The sequence below is a fragment of the Vanellus vanellus genome, assembly GCF_965231255.1.
Source record: "Vanellus vanellus genome assembly, chromosome: 1".
NCBI lineage: Eukaryota > Metazoa > Chordata > Aves > Charadriiformes > Charadriidae > Vanellus > Vanellus vanellus.
The window spans coordinates 74998321-75026161 of NC_138905.1; the positions used below are offsets into that span (position 1 = coordinate 74998321).

At 34.8% G+C, this 27841-nt stretch overlaps 1 protein-coding gene across 1 annotated transcript in view; it reads left to right on the forward strand.

Moving 5' to 3' along the window:
- The window catches only part of C2CD5 (C2 calcium dependent domain containing 5), a 68278-nt gene that overhangs the window by 22683 nt on the left and 17754 nt on the right, over window positions 1-27841 (forward strand). Inside the window, exons 11-15 of the mRNA XM_082498654.1 lie at window positions 715-800; window positions 6475-6583; window positions 20935-21049; window positions 23209-23397; window positions 25063-25254. Of these exons, the coding sequence (XP_082354780.1) occupies window positions 715-800; window positions 6475-6583; window positions 20935-21049; window positions 23209-23397; window positions 25063-25254 (691 nt within the window). The remainder of the gene's footprint in view (window positions 1-714; window positions 801-6474; window positions 6584-20934; window positions 21050-23208; window positions 23398-25062; window positions 25255-27841) is intronic.

Sequence of the window (27841 nt, forward strand, 5' to 3'; positions counted from 1 at the left end):
CAAAGCAAAGGATGTGTATTGCCTTTGCAATTTTCTTCTTGGTCCCAGTCATGCATTATATAGCTACTGCTGTAATTATGTGTATAGTCTCTTCCCAGTGGTTAGGAAAGGTGATTTAGTTACTCTGAAACTCTCAGAAAGCCAGATTTTTATTACTCTCTCTTTTTTAAAAGGATGATAGTAGAGATGTTTGACTGTAGAGTAGTCTGGCAGAGAGGCATCGTTAAACAGTGTGGAATGAATGATGACTTTGCAGCCCTTTCTGATAAGGACTGAAAATCTGATTATGTAGAAACTTTCTGTGAAAAGCAGAGAAGGTAGATCTGTATTGAAAGCATAGGCAAAATTCCCAATAGTAACAAGAAAAGAAGTTATATGTCATAGGAAAGAATGCAAGCATAGTTCTTTAAGTCTTAGTATTTTGAAGTTTTTTTTTTTTAATTCACCTTGACAGCAGAAAAAGATCTTAGATCAGGGGCATTTTGTCGAAACTCTGAAAAAACACTGCTAATCATGTGAAAACCAAACCCTGAAACACCCCTCTACCCCCCTAAATTAAAATGTGATGCTCAGTATTTTTTGTTTTCTGAAAATTAAAATTATGGGGATAATTTGACTATATTCAATGACTATTTTATATATTTTTAAATTAAAATTTGTTTACAAATTATAATATATGTTTCTTTGAATGTCATTTGTACTAATACTCTTTAGGAATGGGCAGTGGGAGTGCTGGAAAAGAAGGGGGGCCATTTAAAACTCTTTTAAGACAGCAGACTCAGTCAGCTCTGGAACAAAGGGTAAGGCATTTTATACTTACATTTCTGATCTACTAAAGCTTGTAGTAAGTTAAATGTTTCCTGTTAGTTCTGTTTAAAAATACATGCAATTTTTAATTCTGAAAACTTACTGCAAGTGTTGAACATTTAATAGCCCTTTTATACACACATTATTTAAATTTTAACATATTACTAAAGCATTAAGAAAAGTGGAGCAAATAACTGTAATGCGCACAGCACTCAAGCGATTATAGTTGGTATTACAAGAAGCAGTTACAGAGACTAAATAGCACTAATTTTTGCTATAAGTTAATGATGCATGTGTAAGTTACCATCATGTATTTAGTTAAGTTTTTACAGAAGCCAAATTTGGAAACGCTGGAATAGCTTTAAACAAGGTGAAAGTCCCATTTAGAATTGCAAAAACTTTAAGTTTTGAAAAATAGAGTCGATGCATAATTTAGCCTTCGTTCTACTACATGAAATGGTGTGCACATAGCCTTTAAGAAACAATGACTTAAACCTAAACCACTTCCCGAGCAATAAAGGGGCTTTATAGACTTACAGCTTTTTGGAGAACCTCTATAGGACTAAAAATGCCATCTGTTGTTATGCTGAATAGACTGTGTAATAAAAACAGTGTTTTTAATTCTTTGTTTAAATTTTGGAATGAGTCCTTGCAACTTTATTGTAGATCATATACTGCTTTTGTCAAAATGCTATTAGTGAGATGTCTTGAAGGAAGAAATGTGAATGTTTTGCTATTCAGAAATAAATTCTAGTTTAATTACAATTTCTGTCTACCTGAACTACTTACATAGAGCTGTATATGTTTATTGAAAACAAAATGAGCTACATCTGTGAAATACTCAAAATAGTAGCTATTTACTTGTAAGTGGATGATTCTCTTCTCATTTTTTGTGTTACCCATTGCTAAGGGAGGATCGCCTCATAGGTTCTGTAGAAGGCGGGTATGTTCCAAAACGCTGTGTGACTCTTTGTAGCCCTTTTTTCTTGTATTGAAGATTTCTAAACAATTATTTGAAATATTTTGATTTTCTTTTTTGTGAGGTTTTGCAGATTTCTTTGTAATTTTGCTTATGCAGGATTTTTTTACATTTGTTCTGTTATTTTTAAGAGCGTTTATCAGACTTACATATTTTTGCTTAGTTAATATTTTGCATGTTGATACATCTCAGTTAAAAATTTAATTTCTCTTTAAATACAAATCCATGGCTTTTTGCTTTTAATGTTTCAGTTTGGAAAAAAAATGCTTTAAAAAGAGCCTGTTCTCTTTACCTTTGTTTTTGCTAGCATTTCATGGCTGATCTGTTATTTCCTTAGGAAGCTTTTTAAAAACAATTAATGTAAATTAAGAGCACTTCATGTATTTTTAGAGCTTGAATTATTTGCACATTGTTTTTATCAGGCCTGTGTATTGTCTAGTGGAAAAAAATTACTGTAAACCGTGTTGAATCTGTTATTGATGAAGATGTAGCAAAGCATGTGGACTGTTAATTGATAAGAAAAAAAAAACGTTCATACTGTCTTTCTGAAAATTTCATATTGGATGTGGTTTTGCTATGGTTACATCTTATGATTACATTAAGGTTGAATTACTTAGCTAGAATGAACACTTATTTTTCTCTGTTTTAATATTGCACATGTAAGTAGTGCACTCTAGTTACTTCTTAGAGTAGCGCTTATTTGGGAAAACAAAGAATAAATTTAATGCGTATAATATATTTCCACATGTATTAGATATATGGCAAGTTCTTTTGAGTCTTAGTTCAGTTTACTTGGGTATATGGCAATGCTAAGGCATATTAAAGCCAGTTCATTTAACTGGATGTCTCCACAGCTTTTTTTTTTTTTTTTTTTTTTTTTTTTTTTTTTTTAATCAAATGTGTGTTTAACGTGTTACTTAACCCTAATTGCAAGCCAGAACAGATTTTGTTAGCTGGGTAATCTTGTTTGATTTCTTCTGGGAAGATACACCAGCTGTGGAAAACTCACATACGTGTTATGTTCTACATGAATATGTTTTTAGCAATTTGCAGCGTGCCTGTTAATAGCAAGTGTAACTATAGCACAGCTATCTTTGTGTATATTTTTATCTATAAATGTGTATGCTATATTTCCATTAGTGGGAAAATTTGAGCTTACTTTACTCACAAAAAATTAGCCTATGTTTTTGTAGAAATGGCCAAGTGCTGCTCTCAATGGTATTTTGTATCTCTGTTGACCTCAACTTGGACAAATGCTGGGGTTTTTTCCCCCCCGTGTTTGTATTTTGCAAGTGCTTGAGAGATCTTTACTGCTGCCTTTTCAAAATGGAGATCTGTTGATCTTCATCTCTGAAGAGCACTGCTAGATAACTGTTGTGTTAGAGTGCAGTTCTCTGTATGAGTCTTCTGGCTGAAATGCTGATGTAAGCAACTTTTCTTTCCAGCAACATCCCCCTCAGTACAGTCGAAGAAAAATTGTAGGCTTGTGTGGCCGCCTTATGGGGTGGTACAGTAACTGTGCGTAGAATAAAAATAATTCAACCAGGAAATTAACAGTATTTTAATGTGGACCAGTTCCCTCCTCTGATTCAATCCAAAAAGCTCTATGAACATACCTGAATATTACAAGCATTATCTGAGGGAGTGGCACAATGATGGGAATGAGTGAATGGCTGGAAGGGAATCTGAGAACTGCTTCAGCTGCCACTAACACCAAAATGATATGTGTGCGTAGCCTTGTTCCATGTGCTTTTTCATTATTTTGTGCGTCTTTGTATGAAATGTAGTTAGAAAAGAAGAATACTAGCAATACATGTATGCGCATACACAAACATTTTTAAACATTGTATTAAATAAAAATTTACGAGGATTTTATTGTAACCTTATCAAACTTTCCCCAAATGCTAACTATAAAATATCATATGTAGTTGCAGGGATTAAACCCGTGACAGTTATTTTGTGGTCTGTGCAGTCAGTGACTGTGAAATGGCGTAGTGAATTGGTATTAGTGAAGTGATTGACCATCTTCAGTTGTAGCTTGGAAACTTTAAGATTGTTGTGTCTTCTCACACACGGGAATACTCTGTGCTTGCATCACCTTGATGTAAAGGTAGTCCTTTGCAAATTGCAGTAACAGAGGAGATTAGTAATATGGAAACACTGCATCTGTCTCTTACAGAATCTGTTTTCCATGCAATAAGTATAGCTTTATAATTCTGAAGTATTACAGATTACCATGTGTTATTGAGGTTAGAACTTGTATTTGAGCAATATCATAATAAAAAACCCAAAGCCTCTAAATTAACTTAGAAAAGGAGAGATAAAAAGAAAAAGCCCATCTTATGAAGTGATGGGATTCTGTCTGCATCAGAATGAATGAGACATTGTTAATGGAATAAGAGAATGTCAGAATGGTTTGGTGAGTCAGTTACCCAGATTTGTCTGTGGCTGAAATTGACTGACAGGACGTACGGCTAATTTTAGCATGTATCTATATAGACTTGCAAGTATCAATATATTGATTGAGATAAGACCACGTTACTACTTTAAATTTTATTCCTGATTTGTAGTGTAGGGAATCAGGCAAACTGCAAGTCTGAACACATCAAAATTACTTGCAGTACACAGCCTTATGCAAATGAACCAAAGATGGAAGTAATTTCTGAATCTCCATATAGAATAAAAGGATTGGATTTGCTTATGCTTTAGAGCATAGAGTATCGTTCACTTTGTTCACCGCATACTGCTTTAGCACAATTTAAGTGTAAGTATATATATGTATGTATAAAATGTAAATGTAATATAGGCTTAATGGAATTTTATACAGGTGGCACATGCAGTAGATTTTTTTGATTGATTTCCATAATTCTGGGAAGGCTAATTATTTTTAATGTCATCAGTGTTAGATAACTATATTCAAGGGACAGAGCAAATGTGTATGTTGTATATAAAAATATAAGTTATGCAGAATGAGTGTCATGGAATTATACAGGGGCAGATACTATCAGTATACTTGTGCATCACTAAACAGTTGATAATAAAAGCTCCAGTGAAACCAGTGAAAAAGGATTATAACAAAGTGTTGGTGTACTGCATTTTTTCTGGTTTTCGGCATGAAAAATGTACAGAAGAGGAGTTTGGACTGTGTTGTAGTCAGAGCTTTCTGGCTGTTCTGATAACCTGCAAAGTACTTTGTGATCTGTTAGAACCTTCTGGGCAAATCTTTCCTGTAGCCCTCTTTAGTGATCCATCGGTGCTCCTGAATACAGATTAGTCAAGCAGGTTTGCGGGGTCCCATGGTGCAATTTTCCTGCTTTTTAATTGCATCATAAGGCACGACTGCAGGTTTTGGTGGGCTTTGGTGTTGGTTTTGTTTTTACTTCTGGTGGTTGATACCATGGTTGCTGATTTCAGAGTTTGCCCCTTACTTTTTAAAGTCTAGGCCAAACAAAAATCAAAAAAACTTGAAGTTTGTAGGACCTTTTAAAAGTTGTAAAAGTTCTCATAAGAAGGGTGCTAAGAATTCTGAAGTGTTAATTGTTAAATCTACATTGGGCTTTAGTTTAAGAGGACTTTTCGTGTCATGTATTGCTGGAAGAGCCGTGATCCTCATTTAATCTGCAGCATGTACACTGTTTAGGTAGAAGCGCAGTTGAACTGTACTGTTGCAAGCGCTTCAAGTATGCGAGAAAGGAATCTATAATGTACTTTCTCTCATATAAAATTATGGTGTTTATTTTTCCATTTAACTAATCGTCATGACTATGCAAACCATGGTTGCATGATTCTTCTTTTATTTTTCTGCCTCTATGCATTTAGAATTGCTGAACATAAATCTATTGCCTTTCCCCCATAAGTGTGCTATTACGTGTATATTAGACATTCCATAGAATGTCTCTGTAGAAAATAAAATCTTCCAGTTTTGGGCTCACCTCCACTGAATACGACTGTTTTATTGCATCACATGTGTGTCATAAAAAAATTACTGTTACTACATTTTTGAGTAGTTGCTGAAAATTATTAATTCTTCATTTTAATTATGAATTGTTAAAAAGTAATTTATGCAAATGAATTGGAGTTGAGTTTCCATAGATTAAGAACTTAAAGTTGTGTTTCAAAGACCTATACTTAATTCTAGAAGATGGGTATTTACTTGTTACATTTAGAGCTTATTGCACTAGCAGAGCAGTCTGTTAATATTTTTTAGGTGTTTTCCTGTAATAAGACATTTGTTATTCTTGCAGGACTACAGTTTGTTTTACCTTGTGATTCAGGATCAAACTGCAGTCAGTTGTAACAATAAGACCTAAAAAATGGAAAAAACGTTCCTTTTTTTGTATCACCTAATGAAAGTAGAATTCCGTTGTTTAGCTGCCATCTTAAAAGTAGATCAATAGAGGCTTTGTTAACACAAATGTGTAAAGTTTTGATTGTTTATGGATATTGAGCTGAGATACAACTCTATGGGGGAAAAGCATTCTTACATTGTATAATACCACTACTTTTGTTATACTGTGGGTATATGAAGATGTATGATTACATAGTGCTTAGTAAGCCTGAAGGACATGTTTGGCCTAATGTAAATGCTTCGCTTGTATTTCAGGGAAATTATCGATTCACTGCATGTATATTGGCAATCAGTAGTGGTTGGTAAGCAATCATTTGATGTTTGTTTTTAATCATAACAGGAATTTCCATTTTTTACCTTGACGACCTTTCCACCAGGCTTTCTTGTCCACGTTGGTGGTGTTGTCAGTGCACGGTCTGTGAAGCTCCTGGATCGCATTCACAACCCTGGTATGTTAACACAAAAACAACTTCCTTGCCTAAGTCCAGTCATAATGATCATGTACTTCTAATCTTTATAACTTTATAACATATCAGTATTTGAATAGATCCAAATCCATTCTAACAATGTATATTAAAAGCAGTATTTTTCAGACAATCATTTAAACTGGAAAAATAATAGTTATTTGGAGGGTATGTTTTTAGTGAGAAACTTTTCAGCAAGTTAATGAAATAACAAAGTACTTTGAATCCAATAACTTTGCACTAAAAGCGGTCTTTGAATTATTGAGGTTTTAATTACTTATTAATATTAAAACTCGATGCAAGTTTTCAAACAAAAATAAGATGAAATACTTGATCTTAACTATGAATGTTTTCTAATTTTCAGCTCCTTGAAATCCTTAAGGACTAATGACTACAATTTAGCTCAATACATGTTTTTAACCTCCTTTTATAAAACCTTTACAGCTTTGTTTCTGTTCTTGGAAACATAACTGAACAGTAGTTTAAGATTTTTGTTTAATATTTATCTGGGAACATCACTGCTGGAACGTGTATTTTGCATGTCCTAGTTCTGACATCAGAATTAAGTGAATTTTGACTCTGAAGACATTGTTGTATTCACTGAGACAAGCTGAGGAATACTCTGTAAAAAGTTAGAGTTAACAGCACACTTAAAAATGCAGAGGAGAGTAAAAAATAGCACCTGTAGTGGTTTTGCATGCACTAGTCAGGAGTAATAAAACAAAGTTGGTTGAAATGCATCTTTAAAGGCAATTTAAAAAAAAATAAATTGTTTTTCCTTTTCTTTCTTCTTCCTTTGGCCCAAGGCAACTAGTTCTGCAAGCAGGTAGATTGTTGCTGATCTAAAGATTCAGTAAACTGACAACATGAAATAAAATCCGAGACTTAATTTGGGTTAAAAACCCTACTTTGAATTATTTTTTTTAAGGCATATGAGTACACAGCATTGTTCTTTTTTCCCCGATGTTTAAGATCTATTTACACAGTGGAGAGAAGATTAAGAGAAATGTCAAAGTATAGTTTTTATGCGAGTCCTCCCTTTCTTTGCCACAAAGCTGTTTTAGGCTTCTGTATTCACAACAGATTTCTGATACAGGTCACCTATGTGCAAAATTTACTGTGTAATAAATTTATTTAAGACAAAACAAAAAAAAATCAATTTTTCTCAGAAGTTTTAAAAACTAATTTCTTGGATTGTGCACTCCTCTTTTTTACGAACTGACCGAAAGCAGGATAAGAAATAAGAGAAGATAGAGGTGCATATTTGCATAACTAAGTGGCTCTTTGCAGTGTTTTTGTGGGACTTGTGGATTGCTCCTGACAAGTGAATGTAAGATGCATGATACTTTGAACTCAGTATATTGCAAAACAATGAAACCAAAAGGGGGAATGAAGGCACGTGTCTATGGGAGGGAAGGTGAAGAAGTACAAAAAAATTTCTGATATAATGATTATCGTACTAAGTATTTGAGTCAAATAAGTCTGTAAAATATTAAAGGAAACAAACTGGCAAATGAATAAACAGGAAAACGTAGAAGAGGAAAGTACATTTGAATGTGGATTGAGAACTTATCGATAAGACAATAATTGCTATATACTGTACACTTTGATCACGCCTAGTGCTAGATTGCTATAGCATGCTCCTTTTTTCCCTTTCTATTTCAGCCTCTTATTAACTCTGCTGTCTGTGTCTTTCCAGTTCCTGTGGAGTGGTGTTGTCAATTGTGTTCTTGTTGGTAGTTTTTTTTTCACTATTCTGCTCCTATAACTGATCTACTAATTTGCTGTTTTGAACTCAGCCTTTGTCGGAATTATGGGTAACACAAGATCATACAAACTGCTAGACTGGAATAGTTTCAATTCAGGTATTTTACTAGTCATTCAGTACTACATATGCTGACAGAAATTATGGCAGCTCAGTGAAGTTCTTAGAAATGCCATAGGGTATTTATGTTAATGCTTCAAATTTAAATCTATTTAATCATCAAATGCCTAAATGTCTTGTTTTAATGTTGTTAAAGGCTTTCTTTAAAATTGCAAAACATTGTTTTAGTATAAAATAGTATTGCTAAGAATACTTTAAGATCAATATGGAAAGCTGAATGTTCGGATGATTAGTTTTAGTAGTTTTCAGCTCAGTGTCCGTGAAGCAAGTAATTTAGGAAAAGAGAATGGATTCTCATTTATACAGTTGGGATCATTAGTTTCTTTATATATGAATTTTTTGCAGGGTTGATTGGTTTGATTTGGGGGGGGCTGTTAGTTTTGTTTGTTTTGCATGAGCTTGCACTTTCTTCAAGGATGGCTGTGCTTCTGTTAATTTCAGGAAATTGATGAATGTGTTTCTTCTAACTAATAGATACAAAAATTGTCCAAGAGAATGGAAAATAGATGAAGAGGACTATCTGTTTGAAGAGAAGGGTAGTATGTAGTCCAGGTTTTGTTGGTTCATAAATCTTGTATTGTAAAATGCAATCAGCTTGCAGGACTTAGAGCATAATTATTTGTACTTTTTAATCACTTTTACACTTAACGTGAAAAAAAAAAACAGCATTCTATTTTTTTATACAGTTTTAGGGATCAAAGAATGTAACTTCTTTATACAGCTGCAGAGAGAATGGTTGAGTTGATGATGCAGTCTGTGTAAGAGCTACACAGAGTACTGGCCTGTTAGAAGGAGAAATAAAGATACACCCCCCCCCTTTCTCCCCCTTCTGTCTGGAAATGAAGCATGCTTTGGAAGAAAGGGAGGCATAACTTCTCTACATATAATATCCAAGCCAGCAGACCTTGCCAAACTTTGATGTTTTTTAAAGCTGGCATAGTAAAAAGGTGCAAAGCTGAGCTCTGGGGGTTTGTTTCCCCCAGAAACAAACTTTCCTTCTTGGTACTTTACTGTTGCAGTGTAGGTCTGTCATGCTATAAACATCAGTTCAAATTATCTGTGTACATTTTTCATTTTACAAATAGTTCAATAATAGCTCGTGCCTAAAACTGTTGGCTCATTTTTATATCCTTGTTCCTTGCTACAGTTAGTGTCCTGTAATATTATAGTTAGGAGATTTTCTGGTTCTGTTGGGTTTATTTGCTTGTTCTAAAGTTATGATCTTTTAATTTTACTTTCCATATGAAAATAATATTATGAAATTCTCAGATCTATTACTGGTATAGCACAGTCTAATCCAAGGTGTTAAAAATGTGTTGAAATTTTTCATCTTGTATGTTACCTCGAAAAGTTTGAATTAATTGATGGTTCTTCAAGATAGTGTTTAGTAGGATGTTACCATGGAAGAATTTTATTAGAATAATGGAGTAAATGAGTTACATACAGACAATAAACATACTTTGAGCTAGGCTAGAAAGTGATCCAGAAATGTAAGCCTAGGATGCCAAGGGGAACTCGTGAGTTAATTTCTTGACATAATATCCAAAGCAGTAGCCCAATTTTTTTTTTTTTGAGATAACAGGAAAAAGAAGGCATATATATACAGATGTATTTTATACCCAGAGGTGGTGGTTAATGCAAAAATTTCGGAGTAGAGAGGTCTAAACCAAACAGTAATTTTGGAGTTAATACCTCACTGAGAACCGTCTTGTTCTTGACGTGCCTTGATGTGTCAGCAGCTCTGTAGTAACAGTTTTGAATAATCCTACCAGTTAGGGACTGAGCAGGTTATGCTCATGTTCCTGGAAGTATGTTTCTTTTGCAGTGCTAGGTGTGTTGCTGAATGAAGAAGACAGGAGGAGGAGAATAGATCAGTCATTACATATGATGTGTGATGAATACACACAAGTTAACTCTATCTTAGACAATAACAAATATGCTGTGCAGATCTGTTATTGAGAAACCAAAGGATAAAATTTGTATTCATCTCCCCCTTCCAGAGCTTTATTGCCATCTCTGTTATTGCTGGCTAATAATTGGCCTGAAGAAGAACGGGGGTTTATATAGCTTAAGGAAAACAATACATCTTTACATGACATTCACGTTAGCAAGAATGTAATCACAGTCATAAGCAGGCTAAAATTATTTTCCTTTCTGAAGATGTTCAGGCTTGATTTAAGCTTACTAGTAACCTGTGTAGCATAGAAGAATATTTCTTTTTTTTTTTTTTTTTTTTTTTTTTTGCCAATGGCAGAGGAGACTTGTTTGTTTAAGTGTGTAAGATACAACAGGACAGCATAGAAGGTGGTGAAAAGTCAGAGATTTGAAGATGCTTGAAAATCAAACGTGGTAATAAAGACTGACTTTATTTGATGAACAGAAAAGCAGCTATTTAAACGTCTGGGAACTGCATACAGTTCAATGACAAAATTGCTTAAATGTTTGTAAAATTATGAAAAGATGATGATCGAGATGAAACTGCAGAATAAAAGTAGAGACACAAGAGTACAAATTCATAGAAAGGAGGGCACATAATACAGTGGAAGAAATACTCTGGTGCTGTCTCTGGAAAAGGATGTTACTGATGTAATACAAACACAAAAACATGAAAGGAATTCTGGATCCAGAAGTCTGGATCTTTGTTAAAGTTTCTCCCTGAGGTTAAATACAGAGAAGAAACGTTCCTTAGGAAGTGCAGGGAACTTGTTTAATAGACACTGCTTTTGCATATGAGAGTTTCATAGCACTAACACATCCAGTGTTCTCACATAATTACATTTTTAAACTCCTTATTCAGGGAGCTTCTTCAGCAGTGATTCTTCAGTTCCAGTAGTCAGAAACATGGAAGGAGAGAAGATTTTTAATAAAATTCCTAAGGATCTCCTGACATTCTTGTGTCATATCCAGACTTGCTGTTGGAGTGTGAAATTCTCCAGAACTCTAGCTTTGTATATAAGGAAATGCAAGAGGAAAGCTTGAATACGTTTTCATTCTGTAATGCTTTTGTTTCACAGAAATGCAAACATACAATGAATGTGCAAATTTCATTCTGCTGTCTGGGGTGTAAATGTGGCATACTTGTAATAACACAGTAGAAAATGTCAGAATGGTTTTGTCAGTGTCTGATGTGGCTATCATTCCAAACTAGTAGGAAAACAACTTTTTAAGCTTGACCTCTCGCCTTTTCTTGGAGAATTTCCAGGTTGACTTTTACATCAGTGTGTGTTGATGCAATAATGGGAGGTTAAGGCACTTGTCAGAGGCTTTTCTGAAGAGAGTGAGGGGTGCGATTGTTTTCCAGTACTATTTTACTCTACTTTTCTGCAACCTTTTCATAGGAGTGACTATTCCTAAATGGTTTTTATGGTTAATGTGAATGGTGTTTGAATACTCTTTTTGAAGCAGATGCACCCTTATATTAATGAAATAATTTTCTTTGGAACTGAGTGTTATTTTTCTTTTGGAGAGGCCTGAGTAGATATTTATGTAACTGAACAAAGGGTGGACAATGTCAATGAATATGGAATAGTATTCCTATGCTCTGTTAAAGATTCATAAATTAACGAACTTGGCATTTAAAATCTTTGTTTTAGAATTCTTTGCGTAGTAGTAAGTAATGCTGTTTAATCTGTTCATATTGATTTAAAAGTCTCCCTGAAATGTGGCTAATATTGTGAAAGCCATCATAGTCTTTTCACCGCACAAATGCTCCTTTAAGCTGTTGCTTATTGCACCACTACAGTTTGGTTTTGAATTGATAGTATGTAAAAGAGAGAACCTTGGTCCTGCAGCAAATTGTTATTCTTGCAGGTAACTCTTCCCGATTTCAAAATATGGGGCTTGACTAAAACTGTTATCTTGATATAATTTCCTTCATGGATTACAATGAGTTTTTTCAGCCTTATGATATGTCACACTGTGGTTGCAGAGATAGAGTTGTAGAACTTCTTGCCTGGCTCAAAATGTATTACTGTTAGAAGATGACTAGAATGATTCTAGTTGAAAGGACACCTTCTTAACTCTACATAACTGCAAGTAAATATTTCCTTGTAAAATGTCTACGGACAGCATTGTAGGATAATGGCAGATAACATTTAACCAGAGTTATTTCTGTAATCCTGTTACGGCCAGTTAGAACTAGTGTTAACGGGATGAGATTGTTATCTGAGCTGAATTAGTCACAAGAGCGTTTCCTTCTAAGTACGAAGACTGAAGTTCCTCAATGTATCATGTTTCTTATAAGGAAGTACCATAGTTTCTTGGGGGTTTATTTTTTTGTGGTGGTTTTTCTTTTTTTTTTTTTTTTCTTTCTCAGTTTGTACTTTGGATTTTGTTAGTGCACTTTGTCTTTGACCTTTTGCACTAATATTTTCAGTGGGTTTTGTAAGGCTTGGGTTTTTGGTCTCTTAATTTGGTCTCATTGAGGTCCTGAACTCACTCCAAAAGGCACTGTAGAAAATGTTCCTTGGATCCAGAAGTTCAGAGAGGCTTTGCTGACCAGTTTGTCTTCAAACAAAACAGTTGTGAGTGCATAGAAATAATGAATGCAGAGGTTCTGTGAATGTAACAAGTAAAACCTTGAGGAGTGTCAACAATTAATAGGAAATACAGAGGCAGTATCATTTTGTACCAAATAATGTATTTCTGCAGTTGTGCAGTGAGGTAGATAGTCTGTGTGGCAGTCAGCAAGAAAGGAACAGTCTTCTGTGTGAACATCTGTCTGTGTTTGTTGAGACATTATTTTTTTTGTGTTTAAAATGCTGTATGTTTCTTTCAAGGACTGTGTTAGATAAATTAGTATTATTGTTGCTTGTTTTAAGATTCCAGCTAGTTTAGCTTGTTTAAAGCTTTAAATCATACTCATAGTTCATTTTGTGATAGTAGTTATAAAGTAGATAAAATGTGGTTTAAGATTATCTGTCTTGTTACAGTATAGTGTATCCAGCTTTGTATAATAGCCCCTTTGTTGCTCTCATTTGAATATGTCCTTTGAAGATTGCTTATGTTTTAAAATAGATTGTATTTATTGTGCCAAGATGACAAAGCAACAAAGATATACAAGATAGAAGAAGTAGTTTCTTTATTACCTAGCAGCTCTTCAAAGTGGCAAACCTTGCCCTTGTTATTGTAGTAGGGTAATACTCTAATGAATTAAAACAGGTTTCTAGATTTTCTTTAGTGTCCCACTCATCTTATGATTAGAGGAACCTTATGCACAGCTGTGAGGACTTCACTATTATAGGATGAATGATCAAAATAACAACTAAATGTTGGAGCGACGAAGTTGCGTATTTAGGCCTGGTGCACTGATTTTCCAGAGACAAATTAATTTCTAATGTTTAACATTTTGTTATGTCTGGGCATTACTTTTCACCTTTTATAATTCTAAGGAAGCATGGTAAACCTTTATTTTAAAGTGATACTTAATAGTTTAATTTTAGCTTTAATTTTTAATATATACAGATATAAACACTCTGAACATCTTTTTTGTGTTTAAATGCTGTATCTTTTGATTATATTTTAGTTTTTAAAAACTTTATTTAAGTTGTATCACATGGCGGTTTCCTTTAACTGTAAATTAAATTATTACTGCAGTTTTAGGATTACTGCAGGATTTTTATTATTTTTTTATTTTCAAGATGATACTTGTGCTGCTTGTGCTGTTTTCTGTCAGACCTTCATCTATGATTAAAAGCAAAAGTTATAGGATGTATTACTGTTATGGCTGTGTAGTTAATGCTTGGTGGTATTTGCAGAAGATTTTGTTGAACCAGTTTATGGAAAACTGTTGCCTCAAAGATTACTTTTAATATTTAGAAAATGTTAAATTATGCTGTAGTCTGTCAAGGGAATAAACATGCAAGAATCACCAAGATCAATTACATATATAACTTGCAATGTGTGACTGAGACAAAGTGTAGAACAGTGGAGGTTTGCTTTTTTCAGTGTGAAAATGCAAGTAGTTACTCTTGTTTTGTGATCTGGGACATTCTGTTTAGATTTATGAAGTTGAATTAGTTTGTCACAGATGTTAATGTCATGGTGGACTGTATAAAATACTTGTGTTTAGTGATGTCAGTCATAAGGTTTACAAGATGCTAATCTTTAGGTGTCTGAGCATTTAAACTGTTCCAAGGAATATTTACTTGAGATGAGGAACAAATGCAGGGAGAGACATCTAAGGCTTGCTGTTGGGGTTGTTGAGAATATAAAGTTGTTCAGGAATATATGGCTGAGAGAGCTGATTGGAAGTTAAGGTAGGATTCCAAAAGCCAAACTTCAAAGTGGGATTTTTATAATTCCCTTTTAGGGGTGAGATGGGTAAAAACATCTGATCCATTTTAAAATTCCTTAATGGAAGTATAATTCCATATGTTTCTGTCTTAATTACAAATACATTCACCCATATCAGAGATACAGAAGCTATGGAGGTTGTGTTAATTGTGTTTCATACTTAAAGTAATTTCTTTTTTTTATTTAAGAAAAAAACAGAGTATTCTCTAGCCTCCTAGCGGTGATGTAAGTTTTTTCATGGAATTCAGAATATAAGAAAAGAATTCAGGAGTTTTGATGGGAATGCTACTAAGAGGAACACTTTGCTGCTTCTCCATATTGGGGTAGATCTTGGTTTTAAAGCTAACAGTCCTCGATAGTGAGTTGCCACTAAAAGGAATGATGCTGCTTTTCTGTATGATTTCTGCCATGTGCTCTTGCAGTCTTCTGGTGATCATGTAGTGATTTGACCTGACTGACCCAATAGAAAAATAACCCTGCAAATGAATGGTTTTGTGTCAATCAGCCAGCTGAAATATCTCATCCTGTAAGTGCATAAAAGCTGGATGCAGTTTTAATCCTAAATGCTCTTAAAATTGTTTCTTCGGTAATTGAATTTCTTCAATATCCAAACTTAAACCTGCTTTTTTGGTCACTCAGTTTGGGCTTGAGAAGTGAGATAAGTGCTCTCTGACCTCATCTGGCAGAAAAGCATGATTCAATATTATTCTCCAGGCTGGATGTTTTGTCTGTAGTTTAAACTTTGTAGGAGTAAGCGTACCTGTTCTCTTTGGTGGTGTGGTTGCACTGTTTTCTGCTGTTTTAGCATACCTTAGTTTTCATATGATTAGTCCCAATAATCTACTTCTCTCAGTTTCCATATCATAAGCAAAGTTTTCATTTTCACATGTTTTAGTCTTGAAGATGAATGTAAGGAGTAATTTTTAGAAAAGGATAGAGTGGCTTTGAAAAATCTTTTGAAAGCTTTAGGTTAGTCTGTTGTAGGTTTACTTATTTCATACCCAGGTTTTGTGTTTAAAGTTTACAACCAGAAGGATTTGGCTTTTTGTATGCTTATTTAATTGTTAAATATTTTAGAAAGATGATAGGTAGTTTCAATATTTATGGGATGACCAGAGAGGATTAAATTAAACTTCAAGGTCCAGGGAAGGGTGCTTGTAAACCTCACAAAGGTGTTTCTAAAAAAAAAAAAAACAAAACCCAAACAAACAAAACCCACCAAAACAACAAAAAAACCCCACAAACAAACCAACAAAATAACAAACAAAACCAAAACCCAAACAAACCTACAAAAAAATCCCACACTTGTTTTCTGTATAAGCTGATTAATCGGTTTTAATGAAGAAGATATAAGAATAAGGGGATAAGGAAGGTGTGGATAACGGCTCTGTGTAGTGAAAGACTCAAAGATTAAATTTGAAAGAATGTTATTGAGGTCTCCATTGCCATTTTTGAGACAACAGAACAATGAGTCACTTGTAGATTGCGAAAGCTTTCATAGTATTGCTATCCTCCTTGTTTCAGAATGTTAAGTTATAAATGTAAATATTTATGAATTTATACAATATTAAAATAGGTTGAAATGAATCATACAGTTCCTACTTCAGAGTAATTGTCTCAGGTTGTCTAGGGATTTAGCTATAATACAGTAACTCTTGAGTATCATCTGTGTAATCAAGAGACCATACTTAATTTTTTTTCAGTTTTTAAAAATCTGTATGTTGCTATTATAATGCAGATTCTGGTTAAATCTTGAAAGGCCCTTTAGCAAATAACTTTGGCAAGGTGTTGCTTCTTATGAATCGGGAAGTATTACTAGCACCTAGGATTATCTCCAGGTGAAAGATTTGGACAGGATATTGTTCTATTGACATTGCAGCCTCATAGAAGTCAACCTCATATTCTGAAGGAAAGAGATAGGTGAACTGATGGCGGGTAGAACTGACTCAAAGAACAGTTAGGGCGCAAAATAAATACAGTGCTGTTTGTATCTTCTAAAGCTGTTTAATAAAATAAGTTTTTGGAATCAAATTTCAGTTGAAGGAGGTTTGAGTTGGCCTAATTTTTATAGACTACTGTCCTGTTGACAACATTGTTTCTCAAGTCCTCAACTCCAGAAACAGTGTGCTTTGCTCCCACTTTGTTATAAATGTCATGCCAATTTTGAGACATTAATCCAAGTAGGTTTAATATTCAGTTTTTCGTTTCCAATAAAGGGCACATAATAGCAGTGTAATTTTTCCAAACTATTTTGCTTAAAGTTGTAGATAAACCTTGCTCTAAACTACTCAGTAGATTTGCTAGAAAAGCTTGTGATTGAGTGCTATGTATGCTTGCCTTTTTGCTTCCACCTAGAATCCAGGGCCATTACTTTCTGTAACCATTTCAGTGAGCTGCCATAGTTTTCAGTCTGTACTGTCACCTGATCCAAGCATGCGCCAAAATACCCACCGTTTCTGGCTACTGTCTGCTGAATCTGCTTTGCAAACCCTTAGTTCTTAAGCTTTTGCCTTAGCAAAAAAACAACAACAGACACTCTTACGGAGTGTACTGGACACATGCCATCCTGCTTCCCTGATTCCTCTAATTGTTTATGTAACTCCTTAGCTTTACTAAACTTGTAAATGCTACAATGGCATCCCCATGTGAAATCGTGTGGCTCATGTGTCAAAAAAGGCTGCTTGTGAAAATATTTGTCAGAAGAATATGAATGCTACACATTGCACTGCATTCAGTGTTTTGTATCAATTTATTATTGCAATGTCATGGTGTTTGATTTTTAATTGTAGACAATCATTTTGTGTTTTTTATATGCAAAGGTAAGTTCATGTAAACTCTGAATGTACAGTATTTACTTATAAATATACTGATTCGGTTTTTTGGCCTCTTCTGGAAGAAAAAAATACTCAGTTAAATGTCTTAAGCAGAAGACCCAGTCTTCTTTACAAACTCTTGTTTATGTGTGACTCTCGGAAATTTTAGAATTTGTGCAATAAGAATTTGCTGGATTTCCTGAAAGATATGGGGCCTGATCCTGTTAACACTGACGAAAATGGCTGGAAGATTGTTATTATCTCTAAGAAGAATGCAAATGATCCAATATATTACTGTAGTTAATAGTTTTGTTAATTTTGATGTTGAACAGATTCTCAGAGTAAAGGGTTAAATCTTGCTTTAGCAAGACATAGCGTTGAGCCACCTTACAAAACGTGCTTTCCATTACGATAAGGCATTCTTGTAGATAAGTTAGGTGAGAAAATTGTGTTAAGTCTCTTAGGAACTTGTTCCTAAACTTGAGTTTAAACTATAAAATTTTGTGGAGGAAAGTTAAATGTTTGCCTAGAGTTTGGGACCCGTCACTATTTATACCATTTCCGTTCTCCTTAAGCATATCTGTTCCCTTTCAACATTTCATTCTGTTTCAGTTTTTACTGTGGCTACATACCTTTTCAGTGTCATATTCTTATTTTTAATCTTACTCTTTATTCCACAGCACTTTCCCTGTTCATCCCCAGTCACTTCACCTGTTGTTCACTTTTAACTTCTTTGTCATGATTTCACATATTCTTGCACTTTTTGTCATAGAAAGGTCATTGGTGACAATTAGCAGTATTTGCCAAATGGCACCGAAAGGTGTGAAGGGAAAAGCGATGATTTAGTAAAATTGGCTTTTTTGTCTTTGCTTATGTCTAGAAAAAGGTTACTTCTCCTTTGCAGGCATTTTTCTGTGAAGTATAAAAATCTGTGTGGCTGTTCGGTCAATGTTTAAAGCCAACTGTCTGTGATCAAGTCTAATTGAGCAATTGTTCTGGATAGTCAGTGAACCACTTCTCCTATTACTTAAACTTCCCTGTTATAGAGAGAAGCAAGCATTCGTAAGCAATATTCTTGTCTGTGATTGGATGGGGAAGGAGGAATTGCTCCCAAGATCCATGTCCCTTCTACCAGGAAGAGTTAGTGATAACACTTGCAGAATGTACTTGTGGTCTCACGTCTCCCATATAGCTCTGCATTTTTTCAGGTGTTGTAGCCTTTGCCTTAAAATGGATTTCCAAAGTTGCTCCATTCACCTGCCACTACTGCCATTAACTGATGGCGGCAGTCACAGCCTCTGCTCAGGCAGAGATGCATATGCAAAACAGAAGACATTTGGGCTCCTGCTTTCCTGTACGTGTACTACAAATGTGTCTCATAGCTGAGCTTGGGAACTTCAGCCCTGTGATGTGATGGGTTATTTCTGCATGATTCTCAGCTTTTGAAAGCTGAAGAGTGTGAGACCTTGCTAGCAGGTAATTCAACCATTTGAGTCAGGATTAATGTGTATCATTTCGAGCATTTGATTTTCCCAGTCAGTGAAAGTGTTTAAACAGTGTTTTCACCTTAAGAGATGGCAAAGTGCAGTGCCTCGAGATTCTACTAGTAATTCATTGAAATCTGCTGAAGGTGAACTCGGATATAATGGAACGTGATTGATACGGTTCATGAAAATCTTTAGTCTGTTTCGTGTCCTAATGTGTATGTTTGTGTTGATTGTGGAGAAACTTCCTAAGAACTATTGCTGTAGGGTTTTTTTTTCCTCTTCTGTTAGGTGTCATTTCTTAAAGCAAAGGTTGGCTAAACTTCAGTCCTGACACCCAAGGCTGCTGTTAGTACAATGCTATGACTTACGCAAGCATTAATGTATGAGGTTAAGTATAGATGAATATATGTCTATCTGTGCTCATTTTTTAATTAGAAAATGGTCATTAGTTGATTTTAGAAAGCTGAAAGCTTAGTTCTAAACGAAGAGTTGAGGTAAATTCATGAATGAATACATCTTGTTGTATAATATTTTTGTTTCAGTAAATTTCAAAATATGTGTATATCTGCATCTTTCATTTTTGTTTGTCATGTTGTCAGAGAACCTAGTGTATGATATAGTTATCATACACTATATTTATAAATATTCCTGATAGTACAAAATTGGATCCCAATGAATCTCAGGTTTTGACATTAGTATTTTAAAATTATGATTCAGCAAGAAGATCTCAATGGCTAGAAGTTTCTATCTGTGCAAATTTCAGTTGATTTCAGGAAAACTATAAGAATCTATCTACTCAGAACCTTTTGTAGCATCTGAGTGTCTATTGTTTGTTACTGTTTTTCCTCTTATGTATCAACAATTGACATAGTTTTCAACTAAGTTCATTGGTACAGGTAAGCCATTTTGAAAGAAGTAACCGTTGACAAACTCTAATTGTAAACAATATTTGTTGACTTCATATGTAAAAAGCTTGTGAGGCAAGTTCTGGGAAACTAATTGCTGAACAGTTAAAATAAATGGGTTGCATAAACTTACTCTAGTACTCTAGTAGTGCATTTTTAATGTAGTATTCAAGAAAAGCAGGTAGGATACATTTTAACATATAACCTCAAAGGCAATAAAGGTAATTAGAATCCATCTGGGGGGAGGGGGAGGAAGAAGATGCGGTTGCCAGGATACTGAAGCAAAAAAGTATCAAGAAATACATATTCAACATACATCTTGTGCTTCTTAATGTTGCTAATCAAGAAGTAGTTTCAAATACCTATGACTTCTCAAAGTTATAAGTGCTGAAATAAGGACACCACAGAACTGTGTATGTGATTAGTTGTACAGTCTTGAACAAGTATTTTTAAAATCTGGTTAACAGAGAGAACTGCTTGCAGTAGGAAAAGCTATTGAGGTTATTTCAAAGTTCTCAAGTGTATACTGAAGTAAAATATTACTTTATTACTACAAATACTGTTTCATTACTACTATTAGTTTTTCAGTATTACAGATTATATGTGATGCTTTGTTGCAAGTTACATACTGCTCTCATGTTGTTGGAAATTGATACTATGGTCTTCAAGTAAGCCAAGATTGAAACAGTATCTACAGTATTTTGGTGTTATCTGTCATATGGACAACAACAAGAATGCAGTAATTTGTCAGAACCTGTTCACATGGGTGATAAACAAGAAAGTTAATGAAAAAGCCCCGTTAGTGTTTGCCTGAAGTGTGATAGCTAAGAATAAAGTGTCCAGATACAATAAAACACTAGAATATGAAAAATTTGATTTTTCAGATTAATTGCACGAAGCTTTATATTGACATAGTGCAGAATAGTGAACTGATTTACACTTTGTCTTTCAGATGAACCAGAGACACGAGATGCGTGGTGGGCAGAAATCAGACAAGAAATAAAATCCCATGCCAAGGCATTGGGTTGTCATGCTGTAGTGGGCTACAGTGAATCAACTAGCATTTGGTAAATGATGATGATGATTTGATTTTCAAAATGCCACAGAAAACTTATTTCATCTTCAGTGGATTAAAAATGATGAACTATTTCAGCACAGTTGTTGGTACTGTCTAGTATACTTACTTCAGAGACTTCGTTAAAGTAACTTTCTGAGATTTCAGTATTATGCTTCTTTTTTATAATGTTTTTGTTTGAGTTTTTATTGGGTTTTAAGTTTTTTCTAATGAACATTACATTTCTTTTTTTAATTCTTCAAACCTACGTGTTTGCTTTTGTAGTAACAATATTAATTTATTTATGAAGTTTTCTAAACACTAATCTGCCTAAATAGTGAAGACCTGTTCCTAAAAGTGTATGTATTGCAATTTCATTATTGGGTAGCAACTGGCAGACCAGTACTTAAATAGTAAACTTCAAACTTAAGGCACTAAGTTCTTTACTAGTAATATATTAATTGTAAGTTAAAGGAGAATATGCTGCCTGATAGATCTAGAATATTTTAAGTGTAGAAGTTCAGTATTTCTTTCTGGTAAATGTGTGTCATTATTTTTATCTTTCAGTACTACAGTAGTTTTTAACATAATAAACTGCAGCTCTGCAGTAGTCTTTTGAGGTTGAATTCCCCAGCCCTGCATCGCATTGAGGCCGAAGCTCCAGTGTCTTACTGTATTCCCTTTGGCTAAGAGAATTCTAATCTTGTGTTTTGGTGTCTTAATAATAAACTTTGCAAGAGGCTTGGAGATTGGGAGAAATAATTTGGGATTCATCTAATTGCTCATCCTTCTCTCTGGCCCAGGAAAGGTGTCTCTTTTTAGCTCTGGAAAGTAATCTGTGAAGAGCTTCTCCTGGGGCCAAGTGTGTCTGACTGGTATCAAACAGAAAAGTATTCTGGCTCACTAGTTGTTTTGAATTGCTTTAGAAAAGTAACTGAAGCAAATGCAGACATCTGAGTTTATTTTCTGTCTAGTTGATTTTGCCAAAATGCTTTAAAGAAAAAGCACTAAGCATTTGCTTTTTTTTTTAAAGAGGGAAGTTGGAAAAAAGTTTTGATAAGTTAAAGAAGGAAATACAGAGTTACATAGGGCTTTCATGAGTGCGCACCATCTGTTGGTAAAGTAGTAAGGTAACCGGAAATGATCAGTCTGAAAGCCACAGCATTGATTACTTCACTGTAGGTTTAAAAAATCCACCACCAAATATATTGACTTAACTATGGGGAAAAGAATGTACGGAGTACAGATAGTCAGTTATTGGGTTATTTCACAATTTGGTGTGGTAGTATTTGATCATTGATAAAATAGTTTATTAGAATTCCCATTCTTACTTGCCAGTTTGGCTTTATTCCATGCTTAAAGAGCAAGGCTCTGTCTGTGAGTACTGGTCTGCCAGACACGTTATATATGAAAAACTATTCTGTAAAGAGAAACAACAAATAAAAAAGGCATGTGCATCATAATAGAGAATGTGGGAAAGCTTTTCTCTGTATCTTTTCCAATATAGTATTTCAAGCACTGAATGTTAGATGTGTTTTTCTTATTTAACAATTTCAGAAATATTAAAAGCTCTGTGATCATAGTTTGTGCTTCTGAGAGCTTTAACTCTGTGAAATGATGAATATGGTCGGCTAGTTACATGCTATATGTACCATTATTGTAGTTGTTAATAGTAAAATTTTACTGTTTTGCTACTTTTTATCCTCCAAGAAGCACCCTTGTCAGTCTTGAGTTGTAACTTCATTTTGAGAGTGAATGTTTATAAGATGATGAGGCTCTCAACTTCCATTTTACTTTGGTAAACAATTATGCCTCTTTTTTTTTTTTTTTTAATGTTTCTTTGCTTTTTGTTGGTTGGCTGGATTTCTTTGCATTGAAAACCATACTTAAACCTGGTTAGCCTTTGTGATGTTATAGCATATTATTTATAACATAGGGCAAAGCTCTTTAGTCTTTCTGTTGTCTTTCTGCATCTCTTACTTATACGATAGTTTAAATACCAGAAGAGCATTGCTTGTGAGATTTAATGGATAAAATTGCACAAATGCACAAAAGTAGTGGTTATATTGAATTCATTGAGCCTTTTGTACCAGCCTTTTAGTCTAATAGTTTTAAATAAAAGTAGCACTGCATAGTAGGAATTCACTTTGTTGTAATTCTTTTCTCTTATAGTGAAGAGGTCTGTATTTTGTCCGCGTCTGGCACAGCAGCTGTACTGAACCCTAGGTTTCTTCAGGATGGCACCATGGAAGGCTGTTTGGAACAAAGGTTGTCTTGGCAGCCTGGCTTCTTTTCCATAGGGTCAGAGAAGGGAGAGGTTGATTTTTTTCCTCAGAGCCAAGATAGTTCTTCTCTATTAGGGTAGGTTACAGTGTTACAGTGCAGGATGCGGGACCAACCACTTTACTGCTTTTCACTAACAACAACAACAACAGAAGTAATGGAACTCTGCACCAAATTAGATATTCTATTTTTATTTCTAACAGTCTGAATAAGGTAACACATTTGACTACTAACCACAGATCATAACTCAATTTTTTTCTTTGCTGCTCTTCAGGTATCTTTCTTAACTTTATATCACACTATAATGATAAATTATGTAAGCCAAAAACTGCTGTGGCTGTGATATGTGTATATATGCTCTATATATACTATTTAAGAGCTGTATGGGAGGTAAAATAGCTTGGTTGTAAAACAAAGATGCTGCCAGATTTTTACAAAAGATGCATGTTTTAGTTGGCATTTACCAACAACATCATGAAACTGAAGGAAAAACATGACGTTACCCTTTGTTTATGCTCTTGCATATAAAATCTGCGGAATGAGTATTGACAAACAGTTATTTTTTTTGGACAAAATAATTAAATTAACTAATGCATATTGGTAATTTATTATGTGTTTGTCAGGATAGTAATCAAATACTTCAAGGTATTATTGTAGTTGTAAGTAAGAAGGCTATTTATTACACCTTAGCACTTAAATTACTTTTTCCATAGTAACCCTGCCAACATAGTATTATTTATTATTCTTTTACTTTGTTAGCGGGAGGCCATTATCTTCTTGTGTAGATAGACTTTTGAAAACTGTAGCCAGAACAAAAATGCTTGTTTCTGTATGCACTATGTGATGGAGAGAAAGAAATACTGTGTTCACAGTATGAAGAAAATTGCATTTTTATCAAAATATGTATTTCGGTGCTACTGAGAATCCTGGCATAGATTAGAAATGCGAAAGGAAGCTAAACCAACTAAACGGACAAAGCCCATGTTTGAGGCAAAGTATATTTGCCAAAGTCTATGATAACTGATGTTCCAAATCTGTCAAATCTGCTTAAGCATCTCTTCAGAATGCACCGAGATGAATTGTTTATGTGAAACGGCATAAATTTGAAGTGATGTAGTTAGCCTATGCTTTTCTTGTTTGTATTTCTATAGTGGTCATTCCCGGATATTTCTTATGGGGGAGTGGGACTATGTTTTAAGTGAATAACAAGTTTTACCTAATACCTTATCTTAGGAAATAACCTTGCCATTCTTCTTATAATGTTAATATATATTATGCTGATTCCAATAGGATGTTTGGTTTGTTGTTTATGTTCTGCTCATTAGGTTTGTGTAGGTTTTTGGACCCAATACATGTAAAAGAGACTTCTCATTGTATTTGGTACAGCAAATTCTCTGTACAACTGTTGTATCATGGACTACATTTAGAAATCATAGTGCCTAAAGCCAGCTCAGTAATGTTTTAGATTTTATATAAATCGTTGGTCATTGTATGTACTTTTTCTTGATCCCTGCATAACAAGTTTCAATGCAAGTTTTATTTAAAGCATTTTAGCTAGTAGTGTGCAGTGTAATTTTATTTTATTTCATAAAATGCGGTACTTGTCATATTGGTATAATGGAGCAGAGTATAGCTGCAGTGTATGATTTAAGTAGGTATCTGTAGGTGTTTATACGTGCGTGTATTGATCATTGTTAATAAGATGCAGATGTTTTAAGTATGTTCTCCATAATGTATTTTTAGGATTGAAGAAGCTTCACCACCAGGTTGTGGATTTTGCCATATACCATATGATGAATTGAACATGCCATTCCCTGCTCACCTCACTTACTGTTACAACTGCAGGAAACAAAAAGTTCCTGATGTCCTTTTCACCACAATTGATCTTCCTGTAGAGGCAATAGTTATTGGGAAGGGATGTCTTATTCAAGCCAGGTATCTATCAAAATTTTTTCTTGGTGAAGTTTTGGAGATCTTAGCAACAGGAATTCTTTCAAAAATTCAGTATGTAATCAAACCTTAAATTTTTATGTTGAATTGCTAGGAGATAATGACAGCCTCCTCCTCCCCTTGTGTTACGTGTCATGTTGATGGACGTTGGTTTGCCCTTTTTTTAATGCCCGTAGGAATTGCTGTATTTTGTCTGCCTGGATGTAAGAGTTTTTGGTTCTTTAACTTGCTGTTTGGGGCTGCTAATGTGATCAGATACAGCTGTTGCACTGGAAACTGAATGAACTGTTAAAGTCAGTTGTGTTAATTCTGTGCTGATGTCCATAACTGAACTTATTTCTGTAGAATTGATGGCTGTGTCCAGTTTATGCTATGGTCTTTGAATTTGGAAAATGGGGTAAGGCAGTTTACAGTGGGAAAGAAGGAAGGGTTAGCTATGTACAGTCTGTGTGGGTGGCCAACTACATGGATAAATAACTGGTTGAATGGCTGGGCTGAGAGGGTAGTGGTTTATGGTATGTAACCTACCTGGATGGCCATGATGAGTATAATGGAGTCTGGAGTGGGACCTGTCCTGTTGAATGTCTTAATGATGTGGAGGGGATGATGGACTGCATTCTCTTCAAGTTTGCCAGTTAGACCACAGTGAGTGGGACCAGAAAATACGATACCTGTTAAGTTTTGTCCTCCTCTGGGAGTAAGGCAAACATCAGAAAACCAGGGCAAGTTCAGTGGTGGGCCACCAAGGGAGTAAGGAGAACCTGCCCTGTGAAGAGAAGCTGTGGGTGCTGGACTCTTTCAGTCTGGAGAAAGGACTCGGTGGGACCTAAAAGCAGCCTGCCAGTACCTATAAGGAAGTTATGGAGCATATGTTGCCAGGGTCTTCACAGTGTTGCACAGTGGAAGAATGAGAGACAATGGGCATAAGTTGAAGCAAGACAGATTCAAAGGGGATATAAGGAAAAACTAGTTACTCGTGAAGACAATCAGGCAGTGGAGCAGATTGCATAGGAGGTTGTGCAGTCTCCATCTTTGGGGACCTTTCAAAACCTGTCTGGATAAAGCTCTAAACGTCCTGGTCTGAGCTCAAAGTTGACACTACTTTGTCTGTACAGGAGGTTGGACTGGAGACCTCTTGAAGTTCCTTCTCATCTGAGCTTTTTTTATGATCCTTTTTTTTAATGATCATTCTCTGACTGCTGCTAGAGCAGAATTACTGAAGGTACTGTAGAGATGTGTTCTGTGCTCCTCCTTTGGTATTTTCCATAATAAACTCTGTGTTCAGCACCATTGTGGGCATTGACTTTTAGTGTCACATGGTGGTCCCTGATCTGTCTCTGGAGCGCTTGCAGGTGTCCCATTTTCTCTAGAATGATGCCTCAAACATTCCCAGCCCCTAAAAAAAAAAAAAAAAAAATGAAAAAAGAAAAAGACCTGAAGCTATAGTTAGAAAGATTTTGAGGTGAACTTGTTACAATTGGATGAAATGCTGTGTTTTCCTGATTATGTAATAAATGTTGTCCCTAGAAGGTGGTGTTGTCTGTCTGTTCATATCACTAAAATGTACAGTTGTCATGCTCTTTTTGAACAAAAATTTGTGAGTGAAAGTAGGCACAGTGGTGTGGGGGTTGAATTTCAGCTTATGGGACTGAACCCATGACTAACATAATACAGTCAGAGATGGGATTTCTATGCTCTTTCTTTTATTCTTTTAAGATAAGTATTTCTAGTCTGGTTAATGCTTGAGCTGTGCGGGCAGTCTGTTTTTGCTTTATTCTAAAGTGTGCCTTGAATAACTGTATTAATAGGAATTTCAAAAGTTATACCAGTAGATGTAATTTCCTATGCTTGTACCTGGAGTGTTCAGGAGCAACAGAAAGAAGTTTGCATTTGGGGTCTTACTAGAAGAAAAGCTTAAAATACAAATTTTCAGATAAGGCAGTATCAAGGAGTTCTTGCAAGAACCGACATTTTATTTTACAGTTGCAGCCATCTAGAAGAATACACTTCAGTTCTGAGGCTCAATTGAAAAGAGCAGCAGTAACTGCCACTTGAAATAATCGTATCTTTGTTGGGAGGTGTTTAACAAACACCAGACAACTTGCAGTAGCAAAGAAGTTGTATTTGTCTTCAGCATTTGCTTTGAGAAGAGTGAGCAGGGCAAATTTTTAACAATTGTTGCTATACAATGAGAGTGTTAATATATTTAGCCAAACATCTCATAGATGGTTATCTGGAATCTGTAGAAAACTACTTTATATTGCACAGTTATTCAGTGCTGTCAGAATATTATGGCAAAAACCCTGTGTGATGCATGCTGTTTCTGTCTGATAAGAGTCCTTAAGCATGTTTTAAGAAAGGAGACATGACTTCAGCGATTTACAAAAATACAGTATTTATAATTTTTGTATTTTGCTCTGATAGGGAATATTTTTGAATGTTGAAGGCTATGTGTTATTCTGTTTTATATATCGCTAATATAAACATACAGTTTCCTATTAAAAATGAAAATGAAATCTTACTTATTGAGACTCAGTGGCTCAATCTGCCTTGATCTTCGTGATGAGAATTT